We start from the raw sequence: 13,956 nt of genomic DNA, 5'->3' as shown, positions 1-13,956 counted from the left end.
ACATGATCAGGGGCCTCAGTGGATGCAGGACTCTGCTGTGCTGGTTGTCATGGTGCTGGATGAGGTGAAGGTTATGTGTGGGGTCAGGAGGGGTTTACAGTGTGGATGTAGCAGAGCCGTGTGTACGAGGCGTACGGAGCAGAGCCGCGTGTGTACGAGGCGTACGGAGCAGAGCCGCCTGTGTACGAGGTGTATGGGGTGTACGGAGCGGAGCCGCCTGTGTACGAGGTGTACGGAGCGGAGCCGCGTGTGTACGAGGTGTACGGAGCGGAGCCGCGTGTGTACGAGGTGTACGGAGCGGAGCCGCGCGTGTACGAGGTGTACGGAGCGGAGCCGCGCGTGTACGAGGTGTACGGAGCGGAGCCGCGCGTGTACGAGGTGTACGGAGCGGAGCCGCGCGTGTACGAGGTGTACGGAGCGGAGCCGCGCGTGTACGAGGTGTACGGAGCGGAGCCGCGCGTGTACGAGGCGTACGGAGCGGAGCCGCGCGTGTACGAGGCGTACGGAGCGGAGCCGCGCGTGTACGAGGCGTACGGAGCGGAGCCGCGCGTGTACGAGGCGTACGGAGCGGAGCCGCGCGTGTACGAGGCGTACGGAGCGGAGCCGCGCGTGTACGAGGCGTACGGAGCGGAGCCGCGCGTGTACGAGGCGTATGGAGCGGAGCAGAAAAAATTAGATTCTTCTGCAGTTAAGACTCTGTAGCCTATTTCAGTTCTTCAGATAACTGCTGACATTGAAGTTGCAGTCATGAGGAATGGCAACTGTAAGGCGGTACCACCCTTGTCTGTGCATATGATGCAGTAGGTTTGGTATTGTTGTTTAAGCAATAGATAGATGTGAAATTATATGAATTGCCTTAGATCAGTCCAGACTCCAGACCACAGTAAGCTCCAGTCGCCTGGAGTAGCATAATATGCAATGGGTTGATCTGAAGGAAATAACCTGAGGAGCTGAACTAGAAAGCCATGTCATAAGAAAGAGTTAACTTGGCTCTCCTGCTGCTCAGAAAGGGACAAGGGAGGGGAAGAAGTAACCACAAAGGAGGAAATAGAGACTACAGCAATGTAGGATGTTGGTCTTGTGGGCCAAACATTTTTGGCCAAATTTCCCATAAAATCAACAGCTATTAATCTGACCTCCGCATAGGAAACTTGTAATCCAGATATCTACCTCTGCCCTATTGTCCCCTCCAGGGAACCACAATCACTGTCCCCATCTCTCTGGGTGAGGGACCAACTGTTTCATTCATGGTAGACACTGGACCAGCCCATACGGTATTAAGAACATATTGTCCCCCCACTATGTGACTTGTGAAGGGGTAGGGGGACGACCTACTAAGTTACGAATGACTTAGCCCCTCCGACTGAATTTGCATGATTTAATTTCAATTCTAACCTAGGTTTTAGTTTCCCCTGATTTACTTTCTAATTTGTTACGGACAGACGTGTTGCAGAAAATTGAGGCTCGCATATCATTCCCTACTAATGGCCCCAAGATAACCACACCCTTAGAAGAAGGCACGCTGTGTAGTCTCCTGTTTCTGACCATTCCCATAGCCCTGGACAGCACACGCTCTGAATCAGATTCCCTACCTACCGTTGAAACCAGTAGTTTACATTATATAAAAAGACACATATGCATGTTTTTCTCAATATCTGACATGAAATCAGAATAAACCTTTCCCGTTTTACGTCAATTAGGATTACCATAATTTTTAATATTTGCCAAATGCCAGAATAATGAAAGAGAGAGAGACTGCAAAGTCAAAAGTTTACATACATTAAGATTACTATGCCTTTAAACAATTCTGGATCGCCCATATGATGAGGTCATGTGTTTGGAAGCTTCTGAGTGAATTAGAGACACACCTGTGGATGTATTTTAATGCACACCTGAAAACACACTGCTTCTTTGTGTAGCATCATGGAAAAGTCTAAAGAAATCAGGAAGAGAATTGTGGACTTGCACATGTCTGGCTCATCTTTGCGTACAATTTCAAGATACTTGAAGGTGCCTCGTTCATCTGTACAAACAATTATACGCAAGTACAAACAAGATGGGAATGTCCAGCCATCATACCGCTCAGGAAGGAGACGAGTTCTGTGTCCCAGAGATGTACGTGCTTTGGTCTGACATTTGCATATCAACCCAAGGACAAAAGCAAAAGACCTTGTGAAGAGGATTGGGGAAGCTGGTAAGATTGTGTCAATAACCACAGTGTATGGGCTGAAAGGTCACTCTGCCAGGAAGAAGCCATTACTCCAAAGAAACATAAAAAAGCCAGATTAATGTTTGCAAATACACACAGGAACAAAGTCCTTAATTTTTGGAGACATATCCTGTGGTCTGATTAAACTAAAGCTGAACTTTTGGGAATAATGACCATCATTACATTTGGAGGAAAAAGGGAGAAGCTTGGAAACCTAAGAACACCATACAAGTGTTTACCTGCCATACCCCTGACACTGCCCGTATGGCACTTGCATAGACCCATGTGCTTTGTCCTTGGGGAAGCCATGGGTCTAGAAGACCTGCAGTAGTTCAAGATTAACAGCTACTGGGGGCTGGTGCAGTGAATACATTCTTGGTTGAAAGGGGTTTCCCACATGTTGGGTCACTGAGTCTCCTGGGGTTTCCGCATCTGCTATAGCCAATATACCGGTCAGAAGTAGCTGCGCTGCAAGGGAAGTTTGTTCCTGTATGTGTGCAGTTACTTTGACTATGGCTGCCCTTCAAGGAAGGGTGAGTGCTTTGAGTAGCTGTTCTACTATCTGATTGGTTTGCCAGCAGAGGTCAAGATATTACAGCTTTGCCAAAGTCATGTGCGACACTTTAAAACATATCTTAAGAATGAAAATATATTTCTTTACCTTTTCCCAGATAGCAAGTTGCATCGAGTGTCTTCAGCTCAGCCTCTTGCACAGGACAGCTGGGGAGAGTGGTTTTTATATCACTGGCTTACCATTGTGGACTACTGCATGAATCGTCCTTGATCATTGTTCTAAGCTCCGGAACCATCCACAAAATACTCAGCAGAGGGGTTAGCGAGTGGTACATCAGTAAGATTTTCCAATCCTTGTTTCTGCCTCCATTAACGCCTGCCACTGACACTCATGTTCATGTGTCATATCAAACTGAGCTTCCTCATATGATATTTTGGAAAACTGGGGTAGGTCTTGGCTTATGGTCCCTCCCCCTTCCCCATCCTGATATTCTCCTCACTTTTCTAAATCTACTAGTAATAGTGTAGCTGGATTTAGAACATTACTGTGTTTAATAGTAAAATGGGGGAGTTTAACGGGAAGGTTATAGGGACAATAAGACTTCAAGACAGGAAATCTCAGACTTTATCATGTATCGCAGCTTCCTGGGCAGCACTTAAAACTTACTGCTTTATACAGTGGGGAGAGGGGGCCAGGACATCTGGTTTAACTTCTACTGTCACTCTGTGTCAAGTTTGCAACATGCCCACAGTTAGCTGGGTATATTCTCAAGCCAAGTACAGTTGAGACCAGAAGTTTACATACACTATATAAAAAGACACATATGCATGTTTTTCTCAATATCTGACATGAAATCAGAATAAACCTTTTCCGTTTTAGGTCAATTAGGATTACCATAATTTTTAATATTTGCCAAATGCCAGAATAATGAGCGAGAATGTTTTAAGGCATTTTTATTACTTACTGAATAGTCAAAAGTTTACAAACATTTCATTAATATTTGACCTTAAACTGAATGACTTGGGTCAAACGTTTGGGATATCTTTCCACAAGCTTCTTACAATAGTTGGTTGGAATTTGGGCCCATTCCTCCTGACAAAACTGATGTAACTGATCCAGGTTTGTAGGTCACCTTGCTCGCACCTGCCTTTTCAACTTTGCCCATAAATTTTCAATAGGATTGAGATCAGGGATTTGGGATGGCCACTACAAAACATTAACTTTCTTATCCTTAAGCCACTTTGTTACCATTTTGGCAGTATGCTTCGGGTCATTGTGCATTTGGAAGATCCATTTCCACCCAATTTTTAACTTCTTGGCTGATGTTTTGAGATGTTGCTTCAGTATTGCCACATAATCTTCTTTTCTCATGATGCCATCTATTTTGTGAAGTGCACCAGTCCCTCCTGCAGCAAAACAACCCCACAACATGATACTGCCACTTGTTTCACAGTTGGGATGGTGTTGGGCATGGGGAGGGGGTGAATATTCATGCCCTTTAACAGCGGGCACACGCGATCGCCCGGCAGCAGCAGGAGCCGCGCTGCGACTACGCTGTGTGCCAGCTATTAAGGAGCATGAAGTCAATGCTCCCCGCACACACAGTTCCGGCGTGGGGAGCAGTGACTTCCGGCAGCTGATCTCTCCTTGTGAGCCACGCATGGCAGTGATGTCATGCGCGGCTCACATGTAGAGATCAGTGCGGGCAGACAGGATGCAGCGCTGGAGGAGAGAGAAGAAAGGCGAGTAGGACTGTTTTTTGTGTGCAGCCTGATGGGGATTAGGCGGAACCATGCATACCAGGATAAGGAAGAAGGGTGCCATGCATACCAGGATAGGGGTGAGGGGTGCCATGCATACCAGGATAGGGGTGAGGGGTGCCATGCATACCAGGATAGGGATGAGGGGTGCTATGCACACCAGGATAAGGATGCGGGGTGCCATGCATATCAGGATGGGGATGGGAGCCACGTATAATAGGAAGGGGGGCACATCTATCAGGATGGGGGATATTATCAGAATTGGGGGACATTACCCCTTTTCCAGTGTCAGCAGCAGACCCGCTCCCCCTTAACAGTGCATCGTGACCACATTTTTTGCTTACATTTTTTATATATTTTCCTCCTCTAAAACCTAGGTGCGTCTTATGGTCCGGTGCGTCTTATAGTCCGAAAAATACGGTACTTTTTTTTTTTTTACAAGCAGCATATAAGTTTTTCAAAAAATCTTTATGTAGTGGAATGATCTAGTAAAAGTCACATTTTGTATTTACCGGTATTATCTTTATCTTAAAGTAAAAGTAGTTGGATAATCTCAAACATTTGCATGTAACATAATAGTACAAAAAGACAAAGACATCGTTAGAACACTGTACATTTTAAAGTTCTTAACCAGTGTTCTAAGTTTGCGTTTTATGATCATTGTGGTTTGTCCTGATGAAGAGGTTGTAATGCATCGAAAGGCGTTGACAAATAAAACCTCATCTACACTTCTTTTGGTTTCTAATTGTATATTGAATTTCTGGCAGCGCGGCTTTACACCGACCTCATCTCCCAGCATTTGCACCTATCTACTTGGTGGTGCTGCAACAGCCTTTTACAAGGTTTCAATAGGGTTGTGACTGTCACAACCTGACCAGGTGAGCACCCTCTGCTTCTATCTTATCTTTTATTAACCGGATAAGACCCTATTGCGCTTTTTCTCTTTATAGTTTTTATTTCAAGTTGCGCTTCCTGTCTCATCAATGACATGTGACTTAATTCTAGCTATATAAAGAGTAATTCACCGCACACTCTTAATTCCAAAAGATGCAAAAAAATTTTTATTCCAAGTATAGGTGAGAGGCAGACAATAACATGAAAGGTGCTGGAAGATATGTGACATAGATAGGAGTTTTGACCCCTCCTGTGTCTTCGTCATAAAGTCACTGTGTCCAGGGAGTGAACGAGGCTCTGGCCAGAGACAGCTGACTTTGGCGCGGGAAGCATTGACCAAGTGCAGCCAATTTCATCTCCTTAATTCTAGTGTATTTGTATTGTACGATTTTCAAGTAATACAAGCTTAACACATGCTACTTCCATGTGCGAGTCCTTTGATGTCTAAGCAATTTTTTTTTTTGTTACAACACTCTCCGCCTACTATTAAAGTTGCTTCTGTTCTGTATGAATTTTTTGATGGTTATGAAGACTTGACTTCTTGGTGAAACATTTCTCACATTCTGGGCATGAAAATACCTTTTGCTTTGTGTGAATTTTTTGATGTCTGACGAGAGCTGAATTCTGGATAAAGCGTTTTCCACATTCTGAACATGAGAATGGCTTCACCCCGGTGTGAATACGTAAATGTGTAACAAGAGATGCTTTATAGATAAAAAGTTTCCCACATTCTGAACACGAAAATGGCTTCAGCCCGGCGTGAACCCATTGATGTTTCGCAAGATTTGACTTAGCAGCATAACTTTTCCCACATTCTGAACATGCAAATGGCTTTGTTCCTGTGTGAATTCTCTGATGTGTAACAAGGCACGATTTCTGGTTGAAACATTTCCCACATTCTGGACATGAGAACGGCTTTGCACCTCTGTGAATTGTCTGATGTCTCAATAGAATCGATCTCTCTGTAAAACATTTCCCACATTCTTCACAAGCAAATGGCTTCTCCCCTGTGTGACTTCTCTTATGTTTTGTAAGTTTTGATTGCACACCAAAACATTTTCCACATTCTGAACATGAAAATGGCTTCTCCCCTTTGTGACCTCTTTGATTTTGGACACGTTTGTTTTTCTGAACATTTTGTGATGAATCAGAAGAGAGGATCTGTTCAAAAGGACCAGATGATAGATCGTTGCTGTGAAGGGCTATATCTGGAATTATGACATATTCTTCACATGTATCGTGTGTGATATCACAATCATCTGCTTTGCAATCTAAAGATATCTGATGTCCCCCTGAGCTCCTGGTACTGTCATCTGCCAAGAATAAAAATAATTTGATTATTTTTGAATAATATCACTTAGGATGTATACTGATATTTTTAAAATATAAATGTTAGAAATTATCCACACAAAATACAAGGCATTCTGAATAATTTGCTTTTTAACTAAGACAGTGATGCAAAGCAAATCACAAACAGTAGAACACAAAACAAGCATCAGAAGGTGATGCTAGGTTTCGTGCTACTTTCTTGCAGGTTTTTTTTTTTTTTTACGAGAGAGACAATATCTCCATAGATTCGTGTTTCAGTGTACCCATCAGTATTTTCTAATTAAATGATGGAGAATCATAAAGGTCTGTCTGTGGTTGATAAACAAAGCTGGGAGTGGACACAAGTAAAGGACAAAATTTGTTAAGCGTTTTCTTTATTTTATAATCTACTCTTGGCTTTCGATGAAAAAAATGGATGTGCAATATTCGGCGATTGCTGAGGATTTTCTTTCCTGATTGAACTTTAGAATTAACCTTTGCCACCTGTGTGAAAGACAGATCACTCCTGTCCTGGATTTCTTTACTGGATAAAATGCGACTGCTATTTTTGTGTTCTTGAACTATAATCTAAATTGAGCATGGAGGAAGTCATTCCGAAAGTAGTGATCCATGAGGATTCTTCCAATAATTTCTCCTTATATGGCAAAAGTGATAAACAATATTATAAAAGGCCCTGCCTCGAAGATTCTTGTCAAATGGCTTACACCAGATCCTTTTGTCTCTGCCTTAATAATCATGAGAAAATTTGGGGATCTAAGGGGTAAGGTTTATCATTGTGAAGAGTCACAAGCCAGGCCTGACATGTCAGAGTGAGGAGACTTCTGTACCATGCATGCTCCTCTGAGAAATTAAATATGCAAATTGCCTCTTCAGAGAGGAAGAGGACAAGAACTCTAGTGCCATTTAAAGGAAATTTTAGAAAATTCTAGACGATACAAAAAAAGTCTAATGATCTGTGGTAATTACTACCAATCTGAAAGCATGGACTTAAAACCTAATTACAGTTGCACTATTGTAACAAATTTTGTCTTAACCACACAGCTTCTAAACTGAAATTACACAGAATATCAGTTGCTTTAATTCAGAGTTTCGTAGCTTGTGCCACAAGAACAGTATCCATCGTGGTCTTACACACAACTAAGGTCACTTAATGTTCCTTATTAGTCTAAGTGGAATAATACCTCAGGACGCCATAAATCTTACTGTTTAAGAGGCTTTTCTGTTAGTCACTGAACGAATATTGAGTTGTATAACCTTTATTTCTGATAACTGCTTTAAACATGTATGGCATGAAGTCAACTAACATCTGACACCTGCTAACAGATATTCCAGCCCAAGCTGACTGCACTACATTCCACAGTTCTTTTGCATTCTTAGGTTTTGTATGAAAATCAGCATTTTTTTATGTCACTCCACAAATTATCCATCGGATTGAGGTCTGGGGATTGGGAGACCACTTCATAACATCAATCTTATTGCCCTGGAACCAGGATGTTGCCCGCTTGCTGGTGTGTTTGGGGTCATTGTCCTGCTGAAACACACATTTCAAGGGCATTTCTTGCTCAGCATGAAGCAACATCACCTCTTCCAGTATTTTAATATATTCAAACTGGTCTATGTGGCCTGGTATGCAATAAATGGGCCCAACTCCAAAGTATGAGAAACATCCCCAAATCTTTATGCTTGGTCCTCCATGTTTTACAATCTTCACAGTGTACTATGGCTTGAATTTAGTGTTCATGGGTCGTCTCACAAACTGTCCCAATGCCAATCTTGTTCTCATCTGTCCATAGAATGTTGCGCCACTTCTCTTTAGTCCAGTCAATGTGTTCTTTGGCAAAGTGTAACTTTTCTACATTACTTTTGTTTCGGCAATGGTACTTTAATACGATTTCTTGCAAATAGTTTAGGTGTCTTCTGATGGTTGCAGGACTTCCAGGTAACTGAAGATCTTCTTTGATCTCCCTGGAGTTGATAACTGGATGCTTTTTTTAGTCATTCTTGTGATTCTATGATCTATTCTATGCGTATGGTAGGATTTCTTTTCCTACCACGAGTTTCGGGTTTTGTTTGCCAGTTTAAAGCAATGGAAATCCTTTTAACTGAGCAGCCAATTATTTTCTGCACTTCTTTATATCTTTTCCCCTCTCCAATCAAGTTCTTGATTAAAGTTCTTTCTCTTCAGGACAATTTCTGGAACGACCCATTTTACTCACTGAGAAATGGCTAAAACCAGCAGGTGAAACATTTGCTGTCTTCCACCTTTAAATAAGGCCATAATTGACACCTGTTCCTTCACAGCATGAATGACCTCACTAATTGAACTCCGCAGTGCTATTAATTAGAACACCCCCATACACCGTACATGTATGGAACATGTCGGGAAGGGGGTTAAAAATATTTCTTGCTAGATTTTAAATTATTGCTTTTTCTGAGTTATAATGAAGAGTTGAGGGTCTCATGTGACAAGAACTCAGAGAAGATTTAAAAGGCCTTGGAGACCGCTTCCTCTGACTGGTGTCTGAGGAGGGAGAAGTTGGAGACAGAGTATGAAAACTCCTGTAGTCAGGGAGAATTGTCCTATTCAAGTGAAAGAGCTGACAAGCCTCCAGCTTCTTGTCCAATTAATTGGATTATTCTATAGTCGTGAGCTTTTTCAGAGAGATGCATCACCCAGCATTAGCCCTGGATGGATAGGATTATCAGATTTTAATTATGTATTGGTAATCGACCCAAACCAATAATGGCTGAATAATTAATGGGTTAATTATTGTTATTTATTACTATATTTCTTGATATCAGTTGTCTTGTGGTCAATTATTTATTAACCAAGAGCTAGTTCTGACGTGGCAGATATATACTGTGTGTATATTCTCATAAGAAGAATCTGTGACTTCTCTGCATTTAGTGGTTACCACTCACCTGGGTAGTCATATGTAGGAATCTCCTCTTTACACCACTCATCACACCTCACATATATCTCTGTAGTATTAATATGAGTGAGATCTTCACCCTGAAACAAATATTGTAAAAGTCACAGACAAATGGAGAAGTCACATCTATGATCAGCTCTAATCCTGTCATCTCCACCGTTCTCATTACACAAGTATAAAACATATAATACGGGTGGATAAAATAAGACATAGCACAAGACCTTCACAGCCGTCTACACATCATAGGGGAGATCTCATGACACCTTTTCTCCATCTACCTGATGAGGAACATTGGGATTTTCTTGTTCACGGTCCTGTGATAGAAGATGTTGGGGACATCTCTCTGGTGTTGTCTTCTTACTGGATAGAACTGGAGGAAACACAGAGACTGAATTCATTCTTTACATACAGATAATTATAGGCTGTGTGTATTTAGTCCTGTCTATTACCTGGTGATGTGAGGGGCTGGGGAACCTCCATCATGACGTCTTTGTAGACATCTTTGTGTCCATCTAAATAATCCCACTCATCCATGGAGAAATAGATAGCGACATCCTGACACCTTATAGAAACCTAACACATACAATGATACAGTTATCCCCTGAAACCTTCATAGCGTTACTGTATAATGTCCCAGCATTCCCAGCAGTGTCACCTCTCCAGTCAGCAGCTCAATCATCTTGTAGGTGAGTTCTAGGATCTTCTGCTCATTGAAGTCCTCATGTATAAGGGGGTGATGCGGACGCCCCATGATTGGGCTCAGGAGTCTTCCCCATCCCTCAGACACAGGGGCCTGACAGTGCTCACTAGAGGTCTTCTTCACTACTGTGTAATCCTGGTTATGGAGGGACACATTATTAAATCTCACTACAGACATTTCCAGAGTCCTCACCTCTCCAGTTCTGTCCATCTGTTATTCCCATAGATAAGAATGATATAATGTGACGTCATCAGAATCTCTCACCTCTCCAGTAAGCCGGAAGAGGATCTCTAGGGTGAGGTGTAATATCTTCTCTGCTATCATGTCCCTTTCCCCATCCATCCTTGACATGTCAGTAAAATTATATGGATCAATTATTAATGTCTGCTATTGTAGGAACCTATATACAAAAAAGATGAGCCGATGTAAAAACATACAGAATACAATGTAAAATATACCATTACAATATATGCAAGGAAAAAGCAAGAATGTGATAGCGTACTTAATAAATCAAGAGCTCAGACAGAGAATTCATATGTTCTTTCAGTTGGTATTACAATACATTTATATTAATATAGGGAACTCAAGTTGGAAATAATCTAATACAAAAACAAAAAAAATGACAGTGATGAATTTGAAAATGTCATCACCATATAATTTTAGAAAGAAGATTTCTTTTAACTCCAATTTCTATTCCCATTTTTGGCTTGTAAAGAAAGGTGCTCTTGCTTTTCTGTAAGCTATGGGTGCATTGTTCAGTACAAACTTCCCTCAGAACATAGTTTCCACATCTGACCACTGACAAATCTAGAAGGTGAAACTAGTTTAGTATTATATTATAGCTTGTCTCTATTGTGATTCTTATATGCTAATAAAACATACATTCAACTTTGCAAATAAATACAGCTATTTGTCAAGTATAGTCTACCTGGTGACTTCTTCTTGGCTCCTCGTAACTCACTCGGTGAGATTGGTGGCATCTTAGGGAGAGTCCCCTATGGAACTCAAAATGAGTATGCATGAAGGGGACTATATCCAACCAGAATGATGAGAGCTTGGGATAGGACCAGAAGGCATGTATACAAGTCCCTCGAAACATTCCACATCAAAAGCAAAGATCCGAATGCTCATTTCTGCAGTCTAGTCGGACTAAGCAAAAAACATGGGGGGTGTGGCCGTCCCATTGGTTTGAGCACATTTATCTACTTAGCTTTCAACAGGCACGTGTTAAACACAGACGCAGGTCATGCTCTGCCTCAGTCTACTTTCAGGTCTGATAGCACATAGCAACAGATATTAGAGATATGGATGGCTTTTACACACACACTTTTTTTTTAAATAATAATAATAATAATCTTTATTAATATAGCGCCAACATATTCCGCAGAGCTTTACAATTCAGAGGTTCATATACAACAGTCATAAGTAACAGGTAAAGATAATACAATAATTAAAGCAAAAATAATGACGACCCTGCTCGTAAGAGCTTACAATCTACAATGAGGTGGAGGTGACACAAAGTACTGGTGCTTATTTACAATGATGGTCCAGCCATCTTGAGGGAATGGGGGATAGATAAACTCTGCATGAGCTCCTCACCAGCCAATATTTGTAGTGCTTGTGGGTGCGGTGGAGTTTGATGGAGACTTATGTTCAGAGAACTAGTGAATGGGCTATATATATAAAGGGACTTGGATTATGGAAAGTGATAGGCCGACCTAAACAGATGTGTTTATAGGGAGCGCTAGAGCATGCCAAAGAATAGGTGCAATTCGGGAGAAGTCTAGGAGCCGGGAGTGGGAGGTATGGATTAGTGCGGATATTAGTCGAAAGTAGCTTGCGGAGCGTAGAGAACGGGTAGGCCTATAAACAGAAATGAGGGAGGAGATGCAGGGGGTGCCGCACTATGGAGAGCTTTATGGGTGAGAACGAGCAATTAAAATTGGATCCTATAATGTATGGGCAGCCAATGCAATGACTGACACAGAGCGGAAGCATCTGAGTAGCGATTAGCCAGATAGATGACCCTGGCTGCTGCATTAAGGATGGACTGGAGAGGGGAACGTCAAGTGAGGAGGAGGCTAATTAATAGAGAGTTAAAGTAGACAAGGCGGGAGTGGATGAGGGCAACAGTTAGGGTTTTTATTGTTTCCATAGTGAGAAAGGGGCAGATTATAGAGATGTTCTTCAGGTGCAAGCGACCAGAGCGGGCAAGAGAGTGTATATGGGAGATGAAGGAAAGATTGGTGTCAAACATATCACTCAGAAAACGAGCCTGCTGGCTCGGAGTTATTGTGGTGCCATACACGGCGAGGGAGAGGGAGATGTCAGATTTAGGGAGGTAAATAGACGGTGGGAGCAGAAGTAGTTCAGTTTTGGAAAGATTGAGTTTCAGATAGAGAGTGGACATGATGTTGGTAACTGCGGACAAACAGGCACTGGTGTTCTGTAGTACAGAGGGGTAAGGTCTGGGAATGAAGTGTGTAGTTGTGTGTCATCAGCATAAATATGGTACTGAAAGCAAAGTTTGCTGATGGTCTCTCCAATTGGGGCCGGGTAAGGAGAGAAGAGGGCCAAGGACTGAACCCTGAAAGACCTCAATAATGAGAGGAAGAGGAGAAGTGGTCAGCGGTCAGAAAGATAGGAAGAGAACCAGGAGAGAGAGCAGTGTCCTTTATGCAGATTGAGTGGAGCATAGAGAGTAGGAGATGGTGGTCGACAGGTGGTCGACAGTCTGCTGAGAGGTCAAGAAGAATGAGCAGAGAGTTGTCACAGTTACGTTTTGCTGTCAAAAGGTCATTGGTCACTTTGAGGAGTGCAGTTTCTGCAGAATGTAGGGGGTGGAAGCCAGACTGTGATGGATCTAGAAGAGAGTGAGTGGAGAGGTAATAGGTAAGGTGGTAGTAGACCATGCGCTCCAAAAGTTTAGAGGTGAAGGAGAGACTGGAGACTGGTCAGTAGTTATTTGTGCAGGATGGATCAAAAGAGGGTTTTTTTTAATAATGGAGTAATGATAGAATGTTTGAAGGAGGAGGGGAAGATACCAGAAGAGAGGGAGAGATTGTAGATTTTAGTTAGGAGAGTAGTGACGACTGGAGAGAGAGACTGGAGTAGGTGTGAGGGAATGGGGTCAGTGGTGCATGTAGTAGATCGAGAAAAAGAGAGGAACCTGGAGACTTCTTATTCTGGGACTGGGTCAAATGTGGAGAGTGAGCCAGAGGAGATGTGGGGAGGGATGGGAGTCACGGCACTTGGTGGCAGGGAGCTGATTTTTTTATGGATATTTTCTATTTTCTCTGTGAAGTAGGAGACCAGATCCGCAGCACAAATGTCCGTGGTAGGGGCCTGCGCTTTAGGACTGAGGAGGGAATGAAAGGGGTCGAAGAGGTTTCTTGGGTTGTTGGATAGTGAGGAAATTAGGGTGGTGAAGTATGTCTGTTTGGTGAGGTGAAGGGCAGAGTTATAGGTTCTTAACATAAATTTATAGTGGATAAAGTTTTCTGGTGTACGAGTGTTCCTCCATAGCCGTTCGGCACTGCAAGAGCATCGCTGGAGAAATAGAGTTTGAGGTGTGAGCTAGGCTGTTTTACTCTGTGTTTGAAGGTTCTGAGGGTGAG

General features: G+C 42.5%; 3 protein-coding genes across 3 annotated transcripts in view; all 3 read right to left on the bottom strand.

Annotated features, from left to right (window-relative positions):
- Positions 1 to 13,956, bottom strand: part of LOC141270519 (uncharacterized) — a 248,884-nt gene that overhangs the window by 219,393 nt on the left and 15,535 nt on the right. The window lies entirely within an intron of this gene.
- Positions 1 to 13,956, bottom strand: part of LOC141270535 (uncharacterized) — a 176,368-nt gene that overhangs the window by 146,877 nt on the left and 15,535 nt on the right. The gene's annotated exons all lie outside the window — the stretch shown is intronic.
- LOC141271386 (uncharacterized) overlaps positions 5,281 to 13,956 on the bottom strand; it is an 83,172-nt gene continuing 74,496 nt past the window's right edge. The window contains exons 8-13 of the mRNA XM_073681479.1: positions 13,586 to 13,774; positions 10,295 to 10,474; positions 10,089 to 10,212; positions 9,918 to 10,009; positions 9,629 to 9,719; positions 5,281 to 6,690 (exon numbers count right to left, since the gene is read on the bottom strand). Of these exons, the coding sequence (XP_073537580.1) occupies positions 5,864 to 6,690; positions 9,629 to 9,719; positions 9,918 to 10,009; positions 10,089 to 10,212; positions 10,295 to 10,474; positions 13,586 to 13,774 (1,503 nt within the window). The 3' untranslated portion in view covers positions 5,281 to 5,863. The remainder of the gene's footprint in view (positions 6,691 to 9,628; positions 9,720 to 9,917; positions 10,010 to 10,088; positions 10,213 to 10,294; positions 10,475 to 13,585; positions 13,775 to 13,956) is intronic.

Source organism: Phyllobates terribilis, unplaced genomic scaffold (assembly GCF_046119375.1).
Source record: "Phyllobates terribilis strain yellow unplaced genomic scaffold, ASM4611937v1 Scaffold_5__5_contigs__length_657084704, whole genome shotgun sequence".
Classification (NCBI taxonomy): Eukaryota; Metazoa; Chordata; class Amphibia; order Anura; family Dendrobatidae; genus Phyllobates; species Phyllobates terribilis.
Note: the sequence above shows the minus strand (reverse complement) of the source record. Positions and strands in the feature narration are given on the sequence as shown.